At 43.3% G+C, this 19,184-nt stretch overlaps 1 protein-coding gene across 1 annotated transcript; it reads right to left on the bottom strand.

The window, feature by feature from the left end:
- Positions 1 to 9,858: 9,858 nt before the first annotated feature.
- LOC114512535 (NUT family member 2G-like) lies at positions 9,859 to 16,417 on the bottom strand. Its single transcript, XM_028531457.1, has 7 exons — positions 16,402 to 16,417; positions 13,687 to 14,404; positions 13,208 to 13,336; positions 12,577 to 12,716; positions 11,830 to 12,113; positions 11,321 to 11,437; positions 9,859 to 10,638 (listed from the first exon to the last, which is right to left on the bottom strand). The coding sequence occupies exons 1-7, from the start codon at positions 16,415 to 16,417 to the stop codon at positions 9,859 to 9,861; spliced, it is 2,184 nt and encodes a 727-aa protein (XP_028387258.1).
- Between the last annotated feature and the right edge of the window lie 2,767 nt (positions 16,418 to 19,184).

Here is a 19,184-nt window from a genome sequence, read left to right as displayed (position 1 = left end):
AAAGAATACACAAATGGGACCTCATCAAAATTAAAAGCTTCTGCACAGCTAAAGAAAACAGTATCAAAATTAAAGGAGAACCAACTGTATGAGAAAAAATATTTTCCAATGATACCTCAGACAAGGGTCTAATCTCCAAAATATATAAAGAACTTACAAGACTGCACTCTAAGAGGACAAGGAATCCAATTAATAAGTGGGCAAAGGACTTGAACTGACACTTCTCCAAGAAGGACATACAGAGGATCCAGAGACACATGAAATGATGTTCAATATCACTAGCTATCAGAGAGGTGCAAATTAAAACCACAATGAGATACCACTTCACACCAGTCAGATTGGCCATCATAAACAAAGCAACAAACAACAAGTGTTGGAGAGGTTGTGGAGAAAAGGGGTCCCTAGTGTACTGTTGGTGGGACTGCAGACTGGTACAACCACTATGGAAAGCAGGATGAAACTTCCTCAGAAAACTCAAAATGGATCTGCCTTTTGACCCTGCAATTCCACTGCTGGGACTCTATCCTAAGAACACTAAAACACCAATCCAAAAGAACCTGTGCATCCCAATGTTCATAGCAGCACAATTTACAATAGCTAGATGCTAGAAGCAACCAAGATGCCCATTAGTAAATGAATGGATCAACAAACTATGGTACATTTACACAATGGAATTCTATGCAGCAGAAAGAAAGAAGGAGCTCCTACCCTTTGCAACATCGTGGATGGAGCTGGGAAACATTATGCTTAGCGAAACAAGCCAGGCAGTGAAAGACAAATACCATATGATCTCACCTTTAACAGGAACCTAAACAACAAAACAAAGAAACAAGCAAAATATAACCAAAGACACTGAAGTAGAGGACAGGCTGACAGTGACCACAGGGGAGAGTAGAGGGAATTTCAGGGGACATTGGGAATGGTTCATGGGAACAAACTTAAAGGACACATGGTCAAAAACTATGGGGAGGGTGGTAATGGGAGGGAAGTGGGGAGGGGTGGGAAAGGGGGCTAGACTGGGAATAAAAAGGAGAAAACTGTATTTGAACAATCATTAAAATAAAATTAAAAAAAGAGAAATGTTTCTATCTTTTTTACGTAGTCCTGTATCACTATGAACTTCCCTCAAGCACTGCCTTCCCTATGTCCCATAAGTTTTGGGTTGTTGTGAATTCATTTTCGTTTGTTTCCAGAAACTTTTTGATTTCTTCCCTAATTTCATTCTTGAACCATTCATTGTTTAATAGAATGCTATTCAATCTCCATGATTTTGAGTGTTTTGCATTTTTTTCTTAACGATGGTTTCTAGTTTCAGTCCCTTGTGGTCAGAGAAGATGCTTGGTATGATTTCAATTTTCTTAATTTGTTGAGGCTTGTTTTGTGTCCTATCATGTGGTCTATCTTTGAAAATGTTCCCTGTGCATTTGAAGAGAATGTATGTTTAGCTTCTTTGGGCTGAAGGGCTCTCTATATATATCAGTTTAGTCAATTTAATCTGGAGCATTGTACAATGCCACAATATCTTTGTTGATATTTTGTTTGGAAGATATACCCATTTTTGACACTGGTGTGTTAAAATTCCCTACTATAAGTGTGTTTCTGTCAATGTCTTAAGTCCTCTAAGATTTTCTTTATGTATTTGGGTGCTCCTATGTTGGGTGCATATATATTCACAATGTTTGTGTCTTCTTGGTGGGTTCTTCCCCTGAATATTATGAAGTGATCTTCTGGGTCTTTCTTTATGGCCCTTTTTTGAAGTCTATTTTGTCTGATATGAGTATTGCTACCCTGGCTTTTTTTCCTGTCTGTTTGCTTGGAAATTTTTTCCCAGCCCTTCACTTTCAGTCTGTGTAAGCCTTTTGTCCTGAGGTGGGTCTCTTGTAGACAGCATATGTGTGGGTCATGCCTTCTTATCCATTCAACTATTCTATGTCTGTTGGTTGGAGCACTTAAGCCATTTATATTTAAGGTTATTATTGATAGGTACTCCTTTATTGCCATTTTAATATCCGTGTTCTTATCTCTCTCTTTCTCTCTCTCTTTTCATTCCTTTCCTTAAAGCTGTCCCTTTAGCATCTCTTGCAGAGGTGGTTTGGTGGAGGTGTATTCTTTTAGATTTTTTTTTGTCTGGGAAGCTCCTTAATTTGGCCTTCTATGTTGATTGAGATCCTTTCTGGGTAAAGTAGCCTTGGCTGCAGGCCTCTGGTTCTCATTATTTGGAATATTTCTTGTCATTCTCTTCTGGCTTGGAGCATTTCCATTGAGAAGTCAGCTGCTAAGCTTATTGGGGCTCTCTTGTATGTTACTTCCTGTTTCTTCCTTGATGCCTTTAAGATTTCCTCTTTGTCTTGAAATTTTACCATTTTACTTATGATGTTTTTGAAGTGGGCCTCTTTGGGTTCCTCCTGATTGGGACTCTCTGTGTTTCTTGGATTTGTGTGACTTTTTCTCTCATCAAATTAGGGAAGTTTTCCATCATTATTTTTTCAAACAGGTTTACTATCTGTTTCTCCTCCTCCTCCTCCTGTCCCCCACCTCCCGCCTACTCCATCCCTTCCGCCTTCCCGTCCCTTCCCCCCCTCTTCCCCACTGTGCCCCTTCGTTGTTCTTCTCGTCGGTCGCTCTTCCTGCGGAGGAGGCTTCTCTTCTTCTTCTCTTCTTCCTTCTTCTCTTCTTCTCTTCTTCTTCTTCTTCTGTCTTCTTCTTCTTCTTCTTCTTCGTCTCTTCTTCTTCTTTGCTTCTTCGTCTTCATTCTCCTCCTCCTACTTCTTCTGTCTTATTTCTCCTCACCTCACTATATATGGATATTATATTTCATATTGTCTTGCATTTCCCTTAATCCCTCTTCATTTTTTCTGAGCCTCTTTTCCTTTTGTTGCTCTTTCTGGTTGTTTTTAATTTTTTACTTTGTCCTCCAGCTCACTGATCTGATCTTCTGCTTCATCAATGTGCTTTTTATTTCTTCTACTGTGTTCTTCAGTTCAGAAATTGTATTCTTCATTTCCTCTTGGCCCTTGTTGATAGTTTCTATTTCCTTTTTTATGTTGATATAGTTTGCAAGGAGTTCATTGTAGTTTCCGTGTGATTTTTGGTAATTCTCTGTGAGCTCATTGAGCTTCGTTATAACCATCGCATTGAACTCCATATCTGATAGTTGAGTTGCCTCTATTTCATTTAGCATTCTTTCTCAGGCTTCCTCCTTCCTTTTGATTTGGAGATTGTTTCTTTATCCTCCCATTGTTTGTGAGACTCTTGTTATCCTCAGCTTCCTAAATTGATCTTTTCTGGCTCCCTGATTTCATGGTGTGAACTTCTATGGTAGAAAACCTGTGTAATTCAGTGGTGTAGTCTCGTTCATCTTCTGAGCTTTCTGATCTTGGGCTGTCATTTATTTTGGCTTTCTGAATTTCTATGAGTTTTGATTGTTGTTGGGTCTTTCTTTGGTGGGTCCTTCCCACCAGCTTGTTAACTGAGGGTCACTTTGTCTACCACCGCTTGTATTGTGTTGTGCTGGTGTCAGCAGGTTATGTTGAAACTGGTTCTTCTGTGTGTTCAAGGTTTTGTGGATTCTCTCTTGCTCTTGTTCAGTTGTTTGTTCTGGGTAATTTCTCCACTATGTAGTTGTATTTCCAGATATGTCCTGGATTGAGGTTAGTGTGACTTCCACTCCTTCCTTCACCTTCATTTACTGTTATCAGTTTGTTGTTCCTTTGTTGTTGGATTTGCTCTTCCAGCAGGTATCCTGGTGTTCACAGCTTCTACCTACTCTTTTTTGTGATCAGTTGGAGGAGGAAGGGAATATGGCTTAAGACAGCAAGAGTGTATTCTATGATATTTACAGTAGCAGCCTGTAGAGAAGAAATAGAAGATTGTTTGGCTATGTGTAGTATTAACTGTGATATTTCACTCAACATCTTAGCTCTCTCCCAACAACCCTGCAGCAGACCAGGCAGGCGTTGTACCTGGGGCTGCAGCCGCCCTGGCCCCCACAAAGTTCCTAGAGTCCTTATTGTCCTGAAGCACTTTCCTTACCATCTGGTTTTTCAATGTCCTCTACAATTTTTGTTCTTCTATCTTGGTAGATGCTAGGGTACTGTTGGCTGTTTGCTCTGTTCCCCCATAGATTGGCTAGGATTCTCCCTTGTGTATTGGGAAGTGTAATTCGCTCCCTGCTGCCTCACCGCCATCTTTTAAATCCCACAGATATTTTTTATGAGAAAGGGAGAGAAAGAGAGAGAAGAGAAGAGAGGAGAGGAGAGGAGAGGAGAGGAGAGGAGAGGAGAGGAGAGGAGAGGAGAGAAGAGAAGAGAAGAGAAGAGAAGAGAGAAAAGGGAAGGGAAGGGAAGGGAAGGGAAGGAAGAGGAGAGAAGAGGAGAGGAGAGGAGAGGAGATGAGGAGAGGGGAGGGAAGAGGAGGAGAGGGGAGGGAAGGAGAGGAGAAGATAAAAGACATTGACTGGTTACCTTCTTGTATGTACCCCAAGCAGGAATCAAACCTGCAACCTTCCAGTCTACAGGGTGACATTCTGTCAAATGGAGCCACACCAGTCAGGGAAAAAGGATGAAATATTTTGACTTTGGTTTTTATGTCCTATAATCTTTGGATTTTAAGTCACCAAAGAATTTAATTTATACCTTGGAACTCAACAGTGTTTTCCTAAATTTGGGACTTTTTAGATTTCCAAAAATTATTAGGGTGCATTTTAATTTTCAGCTTAATCTTATTGAGGATTGTTGGTGAATTACAGTGAGTGACAGAGGTGGACATTGTTGGTATAAGGGAAATGAATCTAGAAATGTTCTGTCATTAGTACAGCTTAGGTACAAAGTGGTCCTGGGGTTAATTTAATTAGTATATTCTGAATCATCTCAGTTTTTTCCTGTTTCATCTCAAACTTCCTGTTTCTGTTATTTATTGAGAACTTTCTATCAATTTTGATGACTATAGGCCATTTTGTTGGCTCTTCCTGTCTTGGTGTAGGCTCACTTCTGCCAGCCCTTCACTGCCCTCCCTATATCAGCTAATTACTGGGTTGGGAATCAGTGAGCTGAGTTGACTGCAGATATACAGCATATTCTCAAAGCCAACTTTATCAGTAATGCTTGCCATGTTTTGGTTTCTAAAAGCTGATTCCTCTGTCTTATTTCTCTGATGTCTCAGAACCCATGGTGGGAAATGTGGGTGGCATTTATTGGGAGCTCCGGCAAAGAGTCCAGAAATATTCATTCTCAGTGTTCAGATCATCCCACATTTCTCTTTATGGAGAAAATTAGAAGCCAGCAAATAGTAATCCTTTACCCCCTTAAACATTCAGCACACATTACTGTATCCACCTTCACAGAATCTGCCCTTTTCCCCCTCTATATTCAATGAAGAATTGCTGCTCCTATGGAAAGCCAACCACTGCCCCCTCCACCCAATACCAGCAAATAATTTTGGTTCCTTCTCTTTCATCCTCTCAGCTGGATTCTTGCAGTAAAATGTGTAACAGTCTCATATTTGTCTCTTTTTAAAAATTTTCATTTACAGTTGACATTTAATATTATATTAGTTTCAAGTGTACAGCATAATGTTTTGACATTTAAATAACTTAGTAGGTGATTACATGGTAGACATAGTACCCATCAGACACCATACATAGTTATTATAATAGTCAATAATATTATAATTCCCCATGACTATTTTGTAACTGCCAATTTGCACATTTTAAGCACTTAAGCCTTTTAACCCAGACCTGAAATATCCATCCTTTTTGGCAACCATCAATTTTCTCTCTATGTTTATGAGTCTGTTTTTGTTTTGTTTGTTCACTTTGTTTCTTAAGTTCCACATGTAAGTAAAGGCATATGGTATTTGTCTTTCTCTGTCTGACTTATTTCACTTAGTTTAATACCTTCTAGGTCCATCTATGGTATAGAAAAATGGTAAGATTTCATTCTTTTTTGTGGCTAAGTAACATTCCATAGTAGACATGTAACACATGTTCTTTAACCAACTGTCTATTGATGAACACTTAGGTTGCTTTCTATGTCTTGGCTATTTGCAAGCAATGCTGAAATGAACATAAGGATGCATACATCTTTTTGAATTTTTCAAAACTTTTGGGTCATAAGGTAGTTTTAATATTTTTGAAAATTTTCCACACTGTTTTCCATAGTGGCTGCAGCAATTTTTAATCCCACTAAGAATGCACAAGAGTTCCCTTTTCTTTACATACTCTCCAACAACCCTTGTTTATTGATGAAAACTATTCTGACAGGTGTGAGGTGATATCTCATTGTGGTTTTCATTTGCATCTCTCTGATGATTAGTGACATTGAACATAATTTCATATGCCTCTTGGCCATCTGTATATCCTTTTTGGATAAATGTCTATTCAGATTCTCTGATAATTTTTAAATTAAATCGGTGTCTTTTTAGTGTTACATTGTATGAGTTCTTTATATATTTTGGATAGTAACCTATTTTTGGATGTATTATTGGTGAATGTGTTTTCCCATTTGTTAGTCTTTTGTTTTTGTTTGTTTCCTTTTTGGTTTGAAGTAGTTCCATTTGGTTTTGTTTGTTTCTTTGTTTCCTCAGTTAGAGGAGATATATCAAAAGAATGTTACTAAGAGCATTTCAAAGAGTTTACTGCTGAATACTCTGGTTACTATCATATTGTTATTAATTTCAATGTCTCTGATTATATTTTGCTTGCTTGTTTGTTTTGTTGACTAAGTTCCAGTTAAAGGTGAGATCATATGGTATTTGTATTTCACTTAGCATAATGCTCTCCAGTTCCATCCATGCTGTCACAAAGGGTAAGAACTCCATTCTTTCTGCTGCTTAGTATTCCATTGTGTAAATGTACTGTAGTTTTACTTCTTCCTTTCCAATTTGGTTGCTTTTTATTTTTTTTTCTTGTCTGGTTACTGTGGCTAGAATTCTCAATACCACAATATATTTCATAAAAATGGTGAAAATGGACACCTTTGTCTTGTTCTCGATCTTAAGGAACATGCTTTTAGCTTTTCCCTATTGAATATGATGATATTTTTGAAAATAATCCTTTATTATATTGAAGTATATTCTTTCTATTACCATTTTATTGAATTATTTTTTATCATAAAAAAGGAATGCTGGATTTTGTCAAATGCTTTTTCTCTATCTGTGATATGATCATATAATTTCTATTCTTCATTTTGTTTATGTCATGTATCATGTTAATTGATGTTTGGATATTGGCCTAACCTTGCATCCCAGGAATAAATCCTACTTGATTATAGTGTATGATCTTTTTAATGTGTTGCTGAATTTGGTTTGCTAATATTTTCTAAAGTATTTTGCATGTATGTTCATCAGGGATATTGCTCTAAATTTTTTCAAATGTCTTTGTTTGGTTTTAGAATCAAGGTAATGCTGGCTTCATAAAACAAGCTTGGAGGCCTTCCTTCCTTTTGAATTCCTTGGAACATTAGATTCAAGACTTTTGGTTTTGGAAGCTTTTTGATTACTACTTTAATTTCTTTACTGGTTATGGGTCTATTCAGATTTTCTGTTTTTTCCTGACCCAGTCTTGGAAGGGCCTATGTTCCCAGGAATTTACCTATTTCTTCCGGATTGTCCAATGTGTTGGCATATAATTGTTTGTAGCATTTTCCTACAATCCTTATATTTCTGTGGTGTTAGTTGTCTCTTCTTTTCACTTATGATTTTATTTATTTGGGTCCTCTCTCTTTTTTCCTTGAGAAATCTAGTTAAAAATTTATCAATTTTGTGTATCTTTTCAAAGGTTTCATTGACCTTTCTGTTGTTTTCTTAGGCTTTATTTTATTTCCACTCTGATCTTTATTACTTCCTTCCTTCTACTCATTTTGGGCTTTTTCATTCTTCTTTTCTAGTTCCTTTAAGTATAAAGTTAGATTATTTATTGACATTTTTCTTGTTTCTTGAGGTAATCCTGTGTTGCTATAAATTTTCCTCTTAGAACTTTTTTGGCTGTGTCTTATAGATTTTTTTCAATCCTGTGATTTCTTTTTTATTTGCCTCAAGGTAATAAATATTACCTTTAATATTTTTCCCTTTTAATATTTTTAATATTTTTCCTTGATATAGTTATTAACCTCTATTTTTTGTTTAGTAGCACATTATCTCACCTTCCTGTGTTTGTGTGTTTTTCAGTTTTTTTACTGTAATGGATTCTAGATTCATACCATTGTGGTTAAAGAAAATGCTTTGGTGGATTGAGCGCGGGCTGTGAACCAAAGTATCGCAGGTTCGATTCCCAGTCAGGGCACATGCCTGGGTTGCAGGCCACTGCCCCCAGCAACTGCACATTGATGTTTCTCTCTCTCTCTCTTTCTCCCTCCCTTCCCTCTCTAAAAATAAATAAATTAAATCTTTTTTAAAAAAGAAAATGCTCTGTAGAATTTTAATCTTAAATTTATTGAGACTTGTTTTGTGGCCTAAGGTGTGGTCTAACTTGGAATAATGGTGCATATGTACTTAAAGAGAATGCATATTTTGCTGCTTTGGGATTAAACGCTCTAAAATATCAATTAAATCCATCTGATCCAGTGTATTGTTTAAGACCATTGTTTCCTTGTTGATTTTTGTCTGGCACATCTATCCACTGATGTCAATGGGGTGTTAAATTTACCTGTAATCACTGTATTACTGCTGATCTTTCCTTTTTATGTATGTCAATGTTTGCTTTATATATTTAGGTGCTCCTACATTGGGTACATAAATGTTTATAAGGGTTATATCCTCTCTTTGGGTTGATTCCTTCATCATTATGAAATGTTTTTCTTTGCCTCTTGTTCTAGCCTTTTAAAAGCCTATTTTGTCAAATATAGATTTTGATACACTAGCCTTGTTTTTGGTTTCTATTTGCAGCAAATATCATTTTTCTCTCCTTTAATTTCAGTCTATGTGTGTCTTTCAATTTAAAGTGTTTCTCTTGTAGATAGCATACGTATAAGTCTTGTTTTCTTATCCATTCAGTCACCCAATGTCTTTTGATTGGAGCATTTAAACCATTTACATTTAAGGTGATTATTGATAGGTATATAGTTTTTGCCATTGTATAATTATATTTATGATTTATTCTCTTCTTTCATCCTCTTAATGTTTCTTATAAAACTAGTTTGTGGTGATGAACTTTTTAAGGTTTTTCCTATCTAGGAAGTTTTTTAAATTTCTCCTTTGATTCCAAATAATAGTCTTGCTGGGTAGAGTAGTTTTGGTAGAGATGAGGATTTTCAAGTATCGTTATCAGACTGCTTCCAGGAGGGAGAGAGAAACTGTCTAAAGACAAGAAATGACTCCAGTTATTCTATAAAACTGGTTAATGGTCTATAGGGTTGAATGTATCAAAAGAAGTTCCCAATCCCTAGCGTTCAGAGCACAAATAATAATGGGAGGCCACAAGAGGTCTCTCACCCAATTTGGCCTTGGGAGTAGGAGTGATAGGATGGGTCCCTGGATATTAGAGAGCTTTATGTTCTCAGGAGGAATTAGAAGGGGTCCCTGTCCACTTGGACAGAGGGACTATCATCTGTGAATCCATAGGGCCAGTGATCTCCCACAACCTTTCTTTCTGTCAAGTCTCTTCTCCAAGGGGCAGCTTAGACCTGAGTAAGGAGTCAGTAGCCACCAGAGCATTTCTCAACAAAACCATCTTTATTCATAATTTATGCACAATTCCCCAAAGGGGCTGCTCCTACCCTACCAGACCCAACCCTACCCTAATGATCCTGCCCTCCCTCCCTAATTCCCATGTTAGTAGAATAATCAAGATTAACTTTGAGATGAGGAGGAGCCCATGGCTCCTCTGGCAGACAGCTGGAAGTGGGAGGGACACCCCACTGCTCCCTACTCACTGTAATGCCGCTTACTACTCCTCTCTGTGATAGACTGGTCACACTTTCTCTTTTGAGGCTGTGAGGAGCGAACCATCTCCAAAGCCAAGACTGGCTTCCCAGAGACACTGAGGTTGGATCCTGGGATTAGGGTCTTTTCAGCATGGGCTGAGCCCCCACCAAGAGCATTCCCAGACTTGGAAGCTGTAGGGGCAACTCGGCTGAGGCCTAGTGTCTGAAAGAACTGGGACTGGGCAGATCCCCGGGGTCCCCAACCTCCAGGGCAGGCAAGGCCTGAGGCAGGGACAGGACTCAGAGAGAGACCAGAGGGTAGTAGGCTTTCAGGAGAGGCCCAAAGGAAGGCCAGGCTGGGGAGATCCTCCTCATTTTCTCTGGACCTGTCCACTGGCCTATGTATATCTCTAACAGGAGAGGCCTCTCTGGGAATAGAGGCATCCCTGGGTCCAAGGTCAGAATAAGTATGCCCATGACCCTGGGAAGGAGATGGGGGAGCCTGGAGTGGTGGGTACTCCTGACGTCCTGAAGAGACAGCAAAGGCTTTGGGCCTGGACAGATGGGCATCTACTTGACCATGCCTTTGATAGTCCTTGAAGCCAGTCTCTGATGGGCAGGCTCTGTCACTGACCCCCAGCTGGGGGCTGTGGTCACATCTCTGGGCATCTTGGTCAACCACAGATTCAGAAGGACCTGAGTCCAACAGTGGTGCATGGTGACTTGAGGGTAGCTGCACACCCTCCTTCCCCTTCAAGGCCCGGAGTCGCTTCTCTACCAGCTGTGAGGAAGAGGGGGACAGTGAATGGTTCTGCACAAGCAAATGAGAGGAGAGGGAGTGTGGGTTATGGGACAATGGCATTGGGGGGAGGAAGAAAGGGGGTGACACATTGACTTGAATCCAAAACAGACACATGGGTCTCCTGCCATCCTCCTGTGCCATGTTCCCTGTGTTGTATTCTTCCCTCCCTTTCTGGGATCCCCACCCTCTCTTTCCTATCACAATCTTCTTTCTGTTGTCCTCTCCTTCTTGTCATACTGCCCTACACCCAAGCCCAGAGCTGGCCCCTCGGCATGCCTTACCTACAGACAGGGATGGGCAGGACTGAGTCATGTACACCCCTGTTCTGGGTTGTTTCCTGCCTGGTTTACCTGGGTGCTTCTTCCATAGCTCACCTGGAGTTCCTCCATCACTGATCTCCTTGGAATCCCTCCCTCCCTGACTCACTTAAACTTGGTTCCTCCTCTAACTTACTTGGAGTCCCTCCCTCCCATGGCTCACTTGGGGTCTCCCCACCCACAAACTACCTGGAGTCTCCCTTTCCCTGACTTACCCAGGGCCCCTCTCTCCACTGTCCTACCTGGGGTCCCTCTCTCCTTTAACTTACCTGGGGTCCTTTTCTCCCATGGCTCACCTGGAGGCCCCCTCCATCTTCTTAAGCTTCCTCTGTCCCCTGGCTCACCTGGGCAGGAGTGAGTCCCTCTTCCTGCTCCAACTCTTCAGTTAGGCCCAAGAGATCCAGCTTTACTTCTGGGGAAATCAATTGTTCCATGAACTGGGGGTGAATGACTCCCTCCACCTAGGAGAAAAGGAAGAGCCTGTGAGCACCCTTAGCAGGGAGTAACCTGTGAGTCAGCAGGACCTGGAAGAAAAGTAGAAAAGCAAAGACCCACCACATCCTTGTGCACAAAGTGGGTGTTTTACACTGTCATGATCATCAGGTACACATACATGAACACATAAGCATAAAAACACAAGGGCACACCCACATATGGAAACAGCATGCACACAAATGTGTACACTGCACACATAGATGCACATGTGCACACATAGATAGACACATCCAAGCATGCATGCAGCTCAGGAGCAAATAATAGAGCTTAATCCCATCGGCCTGGGCAGAACCCAGGCCTGGGTACTGGAGTGCCATCCTTTGGAATCTGGTAGACTCCAGAACTCCAATCAGCCCACCTTGGTGACGAAGTCTTCCTGGGAGCAAAGCTCATTAATGTAGCTCAGGAGACCAAGGTCTGGGTAGTTGTCATCCTCTTCCTCCTGAAACTCCTTTCCATCCTCTTCAAATTCTCCACCTGGCTGTCCTGTGGCAGAGTGGGCAGGCCCCAGGAGCTCATCCATAATGTCCATGTACTCTTTCACGGCCTCAGGAGGAATCTCATTTGGTGTCTCAGTCTGCAGGGACCTCTGATGTCTGTGGGCTTGCTGGTCCCTGGGTATGGTTTTCCTGGGAGCAGGTGCTACGGCAGAGATGGAAGAGGGGAAATTGTGAGGAGCTAATGCTCCCACCTCCTGAGCATGTGGTGGTGAGGTCAGTGTTTGGGGGGCATTAACATGAGTATGGCTGGGTCAGGACCACCTAAAACCATGTGACCGTGTGAGGGGAGAGGAGAGGGGAGCATCCAAGAGTCATGTGTGAGGACATGTGGAGTCACTGATTTTCCAAGGCACCCCTCATTCCAGCCTGCTTCTGAGCAGACTTTATGTTGTGTTCTTTGACAGGAAGGTGGGAGAGGCATTATGAAAGTTGACCAGCTCCAGATGCCACGGTGACAAAGAATAACTGAGGCCCTGGCTGTCATCACTATTCAGTTAGAAGACCAAATTCCCCTTGAGGGAAAAGGACCAATGTGGGAACAGTTGGCCTGCCCTAGGGCCCTGTTGCCTTTGGCCAGGGGCTCCTTTGGGAATTTGTTGCCATACCTGCTTGTGGGTCCACCACTGGGGCTGGGGACCCGTGAGGATCAGGTCTTGGTGGGGCTGGAGGAGGTGGGCCCTGTGCCCCCTTCATCAACTGCAACTTCTGAATCTGCATCTCATCCTCTGCTTCAAATTCCATGAACCTGGGGGTGTGGGTCAGGGAAGTACAGGCTGCACTGAGAAGGAAGCCACCTAGAGCCTAGCAGAGGCAACAACTGATGGAGGGATAGAGAGCAAATGTTTTGTGGCTGTCAGGGGCCTGGGCCACTGAGGAGGCAGGAGGCTGGCTGGAGCACATTCTCTGCACAGCCCCTCTGGGAGCAGTCTGACCCCATTGGTTGGGCACATTCACTCCAGCCTGTTCTGAGCCTTTATGTGGAGCCAAGGATGGGTCAAGATTAGAGGAGGGTGGAGCTCTGGGGGGAGATAGGACAGAAGAACCCATGCTCTGAAGGTGAGGGAGAGGCTTTCAGAGGGGAGAAGGGTCTCTGGGCTGCAGGAACCCTTTGCCAACTGACAATGGTCTCTCTGATGAGCACTGCCACAGCTGGATCCTGCCCTGTAGTTAGCGCAGCCTCCCACAACTCAATCTGCCCAGTCCCCACAGCAGTTGCGGCCCAGAACCTGGACTCACTTTTCTGCCATCTCATAATAGATCATCCGGTCATAGTTGCTTTTGTGCTGCCATTCCTGCATGGCCCGCCACATTCCCTCCTCCAATGTCATGGTGGGCTTCAGGCGGGACAGAGACCGGAGCACTGGGCTGTAAGACCTCAACATCAGTCACAGTCTACCCACCTGGCCCACCCAGCTCTGTGCAGCACACATTCCCACCTCCCACCCAACATGAGTGCCAGCCAGTGAGATAAGAGGCATCTGTGTGTGCAAAGACAAGGCTTCCCAGCTCCTGTTGTTACTGCTGCACATTTACACCAGCCCATGAACCTAAACTTACTTGAAGCTGACCATCCACTGTCAACCTACAGTTGAGACTCCACCCTCAGACCTTCCTCCCTCTACCCCAGGATAAGCCAGCCTGTATGTCCATCCCACTTTCCTCTGTTATGTGAAAGCCCCAGGTGAGTCCCCTGTGTGCCTGCCCAGAGCACTCACATGAGAAAGCAGGAAAGAGCTTCTGTATCAGGACTCTGGGGAAGATGCCTCCGGGCCAGGGCCTTGAAGCTCTGCCAACGTCGGAAGTTTTTGTACACACTGTTGGGGTTACAGGAGTCATCTGGCGAGGCCTTGGACTGGGTGGTAGCCAGGCTACCCTCGCTGGAAACTCCATGTGGCTGTGGCCCAGGGTTCACTGGGGGTATGATAGGGGCCAGTTGGGCAGCTGGTTGTGGAGCTTGGGTAGAAAGTCCAGGAAACCAGCCCCTCTCATGTGGTTGGGTGCCCCCCAAAGCTGAGGCAGGCACAATAGTCTCTACTGCAGAGGCTTGCAAGAATAGGGGTGCAGAACACACAGTACCCCCACAGGGGGCCCCTAGGTCACTCCTGTTGAGGGGGGCCTGTGTCAGGACAATGGTCTGAGTCTGGGAAGGCAGTGGTTGCCCCGCTTCTGATCTGACCTGTACAACAATGTTGCAAGCCCCAGTCCCAATAGAACCATGAGCAGCATCCTCTGACACCAGAGGTGTCCTGGGCAAAGCCAGCAGAACCAAAGGTTGGCCAGGAGGGAATGATGGGGTCATGGGGGGTGGCACATGCTGCTCCCAAAGTGGCTGATGTGCAGGGCCAGAAGTGGATGGGGGAAAGGGCAATGCGATGAAAGGAGTCATGGAGGCACCAGGGTTCAAGGTCACATCCGCTCCTAACACTGCAGATGCTGTTGAGACAAAGGAAAGAGATGAATGGAGTAGGAGAATCAGTAAACAAGAGTGATCTGCTCTAGGTCCCCTTTAGCCACTGGGGAATCAGAGCTGTGAGGGCCATTTGGATGGGGCTAACTGTAGAGTCTGCAAATGTACTCAAGTCACTGTCATACTCTGACCTCCAGTTGAGAATTATTCCACTGGAGAGCTTGCTCCCTCTTCACCAACACTCCCCGACCACTGTCTGCTGAGAAAAAACAGCTCCAGCCACCACTGACTCAGAAAGCCTCCATAAGGATTCCCTGGCACCCAATCCTGCCAACCTGAGAGACTGTCCCCCAAGACATGGCAGTGAGCAGAAATCTACTCTGTGGGAAACACTCTAGGCAGACACACTAGTGGTGGAGGCTTTCTCCAAGGTAAGTTCTGGCACCCTTAAGGGTTTTATGGAGAGGTCCTATCTTCTCCTCAGTCTTCCTTTTCCTCAATATAAATCACTCTCTTTCTTTCCTGGACTTGCACATCAATACAAAAACACTTGAGCAATATCTCTCCATAGGAAGACACAAAGAATCCTAATATAATCCTTTCACATACCAGTTTGGCATACACATGCATGTGAGAACCAACAACAGCAAACAGTTAACACCGGCCAGGTTCTACCACTGCGGCTCCTGTGCTCAGACTAATGACTGCTCTCAGGAGCTCTGTTCCCAGGAGAGGGGTCTGTGAAGTAGGCGTTGTGTCCCTCAGATTCTGTCATTTCATAGCTAGCAATGACTGCAGAGAGTTAGAAAAGGGCTGAGGAATTTGGATCAATGGGGCTGTCAGTGGAAGTTTCCAGAAACTTCCAAAGCTGCTGTCATATTAGATAGTCATGGAACTGCAGACTGTGGTCCTTCCCCTTTCAACTCCCAAAAATGAAAAATGAAAACACAGTAAGAACCAGGTGTGAACCAGGTGTCAGTGCAGAAATGTTGTCTGGAACACATCCCTGTTCAGAGGAATTTATGCAGACCCTAGGAGAACAAGCTACATACCACATGCCCCAAATTACTCAGGACAAGTATCCTTGGACATTTACCAATGATACAGAAGAGTGTCTTCCTCCTTCTGTGCCATTCCCCTCACCTCCTTTAAAAATGAATCCACTTCACAGGCATTCCCTGGGAAAAACCAATCATGGTCCATGTCTGTCTTCTGTGACAGTGATGTGGACTATAGCAAACCCCTCATCTCAAAGGCACAAGGCAGAGCAGAGGATGTGCTGTGAAATGTATGATGAGAGGAAGCAGGTCTGAAGAACCTAGTTGCCGCAGAGAGGGAACAATTCAGGACAAGTCAGGGAACTGAGCCCCATCTTGATGGAAGTTACGTGTCGGCCCTGTCTGCATGGAATCCAAGAGAACAAGCAGCTTTCTGAGCTAAGGAGAAGTGAACTCTGGGCGAAGGAGTGGAGAAACTCTGGGCTGCGGCAGTTGGAGTACCTTGTAGACTTGGCCACAGACAGTCCCCTGGACAATTTTCTGGCTAAGACCACCTCTTCTCACTGTCCTCATTAGCTCTAGCATATTCAGTTCCAATCCCTTCGGAAGATATTATGGAGCAAGCTGCAGGTACTTGAAGAATAGGCCATAGAACTAGGCTTTCCTGTGACCCTCCCTGTGCCACCACCATGATACAGTCCACTACTGTATACACACACGTGTCAAAATGGCATGTCTCCCTGCTAGAAAGAATCTGTGTGCCTGCTGCCATTCTCTCTCCACACTCAGGTATCTCCCCTGAGTCATCCTGATCCACCTCTCAGGAGCCTCCTGTCCAGTGCTGTCACAGGTTTCTACTGGTTCCTAGCCTCCCTTGGTGACAGGGTCTTGGGAATACAGTGCTCTCTCCTTCCTCTACTTCAGTCCAAACGATGTTTCCCCAGTGAAAGGGTCACATATTATTGCCAAGTTTTGAGAGGCAACCCAGTCTCTAAAACACAACCCCCTCCAATCTATAGGCTTACCTCCTACTGAAGCCATCCCTGCAGGCTCAGGCACTGACCACTGCTGCCTAGTGGCCTCCACAATAAGAAAATTGAAGTCCAGGACAAGAGAGTAACCTGCTCCAACAGATGCTCAGCATCCAGTGAGGGAGGGAAGAGTTTGAATTTAAACAGCAGAATGTAGGACTCCAGACATTCTGCAGTGGGGGAGGGGCAGAGGGCAGGTGGGCCTGGGTGGGTGAGGGTGGGGGGGCATTCCATGGAGGGCTCTGGCAGGTCAGCAAGAACCAGAAGTTCCTTTCAGATTTTATGTGGCCACATAATTGGTGTGTGCCTCTTTAGGCAATTCATGCATCATTTTTTTTTTTTAAATTCACAGTACAAAGATTTTATTTGATGCATCTTTTATTTCAGTTCTTGATCCATCAACCTATTTTGGGTCCCTCAACCGGCTTCTGCATATTATGTTAATGGGGCTTAACATCCTAAGGTCCTGATTTTACTAGGTGTTAAAATTCCACTACACATGAGATGGATGTGCACTTTGAGACAAAACCAAAATTCTCTCCCCCATGTCTAACCCCCATTCACAAAAACCATTATCTACCTAAGTCCTAGCTTGCCAGTCTGAGCTTGGAAACCCTGCTCATTGCCTTCCAAATTTCCTGTCTGCGTTGGATACACTTGCTCTTTGGAATCTACACTCATCATTGCATGTGGTCCCATCTGCATGTAAATCATGGTAACACCACTTAAAAACTGCTTATTTGATTCTTATTACATATTGTGCATAAATGTCAGTTTATCATCAGCAAAATGATATGGACAAGGATTTGTGTTTTGTGAGAGGAGAGGATTGTTAGAAAATTGATCAAGGGAGATGAGGGGTAGAACTTTGGAGGATTGCAACTAAATTTCTTGGGAGTCAATCTTCACTTTGTGCTGTAGCAGCAGAATTCCTACTGATACTAGGGTGTTAGGGAAGAGAAGAGAGGTTTAGAAGGACTGTCCCACACTGTGAACATTCATTAAAAACAACTCCCATTGGTGCTTAAGAAGTTTCTTGTCACCTGCCAAAAAAAACTGACCCAAAAGAAAATGAGGTGAGAATAATTCAAGCAAAATCAAGGTAGATTTTATTTCCAAAACTACAGTGGGGATTGAAAAAATAAACAACTTGAAGATATTTCTCAGGACTTGAGCTTTTATCATGCATGCGACCTTACATGATTTTCAACCCAAAATTTCATACTGTCAATCACTCAAGGCAAAATATTGTACTCAGTCAATCACTAAAGAAAGGTAGGCTTTCTTGTTGCTTCTTCCTGTCGGTGAACCAATTATTTACAAGATTCTCACTCATGGCTCTGATAGGATTTGAATGAGTCATCTTGAGGCCAGTGATATAAAAAATGCACTGGGGAAAATTATCTGATTTCAATACTGAAATCAATTTTGTACTACATCAAAGTCCTAGACCCTAGGAGCAGATATAATCAAATTAGTTCAAGTGTAATCTTGGGGTACTGGCAATGGAAGGGGTTAGTGAAAGTGCTTTGGCCCCTGATCCCTGAGTATTCCTGCAGAAAGGTTAAGGAACGGCATTTAGTGCTGAGAAAATACATCTTTGGGTATGGATCACAAGGTTCAAAAGACAACTGGTATTCCCGCATCATGTAACATTGGAGGAATGGCAAGATACCGTGTTTGTGTCTAGTGTGGTTAGTTTTTGGTCTGTGCACTTGGAGAAGGTTAGTGTTGTTGGATGTGAGTAGTCTTCAGAGTCATCCTGTGGGGGAGAAATGCTCTGCTCTCACAAATGACCAGAAAGAGAATCTGATGATTTCATTTTCTTTGGAAAGTACTACAAATTCAAGTCAGTAAGCTGATTTGCTACTGTATATATTGTTTTATTCCAAACTGAAATTCTGCAATGTAATACAAAAAAGGAGGAAGGGGAAGGTGACATTTCTCCCCTGCTACCTGCTGTGTGAATGTAAACTGGCCCAGTCATGTTTTGATTAATATTATAACAGCCTTGCAATGCAAACATCTGCAAATCAACATTTATTGAAAAACTTCCACATACTAAATAAATACATTAGGAAAAATATTGCAGCACAGTACATGTGTTTGGAGAAACTCTAGGAATGTAGTCATGTCAAAGCATTTCTTATAGCTTTTCCCAGGTCTAAGTTTCTTTGTCAGCATTGTTTAATGGAACTTCCAGATTTGCAAGGAGAAAGGATCCACTATTTTTAGAAATCACGGAAGTGGGATCCAAAGGGCATGAAGATAGTTGCCCTAATCTGCGGATTCATACTTTAGGTAGACCTCCCAAAACTCTTCCACGAGGGTTAGCTAAGTGCAAGGGTTGCACATTAGCAATTTAAAAACCATTCAGTGCTCATTTCACAGGGTGCTGGTTTGAAGGAGGCAGGGTCACGGAGGTTCCTGAGGAGTAGCACTTGCCAGAGAAGCTTCACAAGGAACCACCCCCCCCTCCATTTCTTTCCTCTCCCACAGGGATAGCCTGGGTGGTTCCCACTGTGTCTCGCCCCAGGACATCTGGTGCCAGCAGGCGCGAGCACACCCACTGGGGGCGGAGCTCTGTCCTGTAACGGGCTCCCAGCGTCTGTTGCAGCGGTTGGCTCTGGAAGACGCGCATGCCCTAGGCAGGCTGTAGGGGTCCTAACGGCTTTCCATGCTGTGCACGGGGCTTGGCATGGTGTCCTCCCGCGTCTGTTAGGTATACAAGAAGGTAAGGGATGTGGGATTCTCCATCCTTCAGATGTCATAGCTCT

This window comes from Phyllostomus discolor, chromosome 3 (assembly GCF_004126475.2).
Source record: "Phyllostomus discolor isolate MPI-MPIP mPhyDis1 chromosome 3, mPhyDis1.pri.v3, whole genome shotgun sequence".
Classification (NCBI taxonomy): domain Eukaryota; kingdom Metazoa; phylum Chordata; class Mammalia; order Chiroptera; family Phyllostomidae; genus Phyllostomus; species Phyllostomus discolor.
This window is presented reverse-complemented; position numbering and strand designations above follow the sequence as displayed.

Bases quoted from the DNA above. Each gene is read 5' to 3' on its own strand.
- LOC114512535 (XM_028531457.1), bottom strand. The intron at 12,114-12,576 runs GTATGGCAACAA...TCTCTGCCGTAG, and splicing joins AGTGGTGGACCCACAAGCAG to CACCTGCTCCCAGGAAAACC. The intron at 11,438-11,829 runs GTGGGCTGATTG...CTTTTCTCCTAG, and splicing joins AGGAAGACTTCGTCACCAAG to GTGGAGGGAGTCATTCACCC.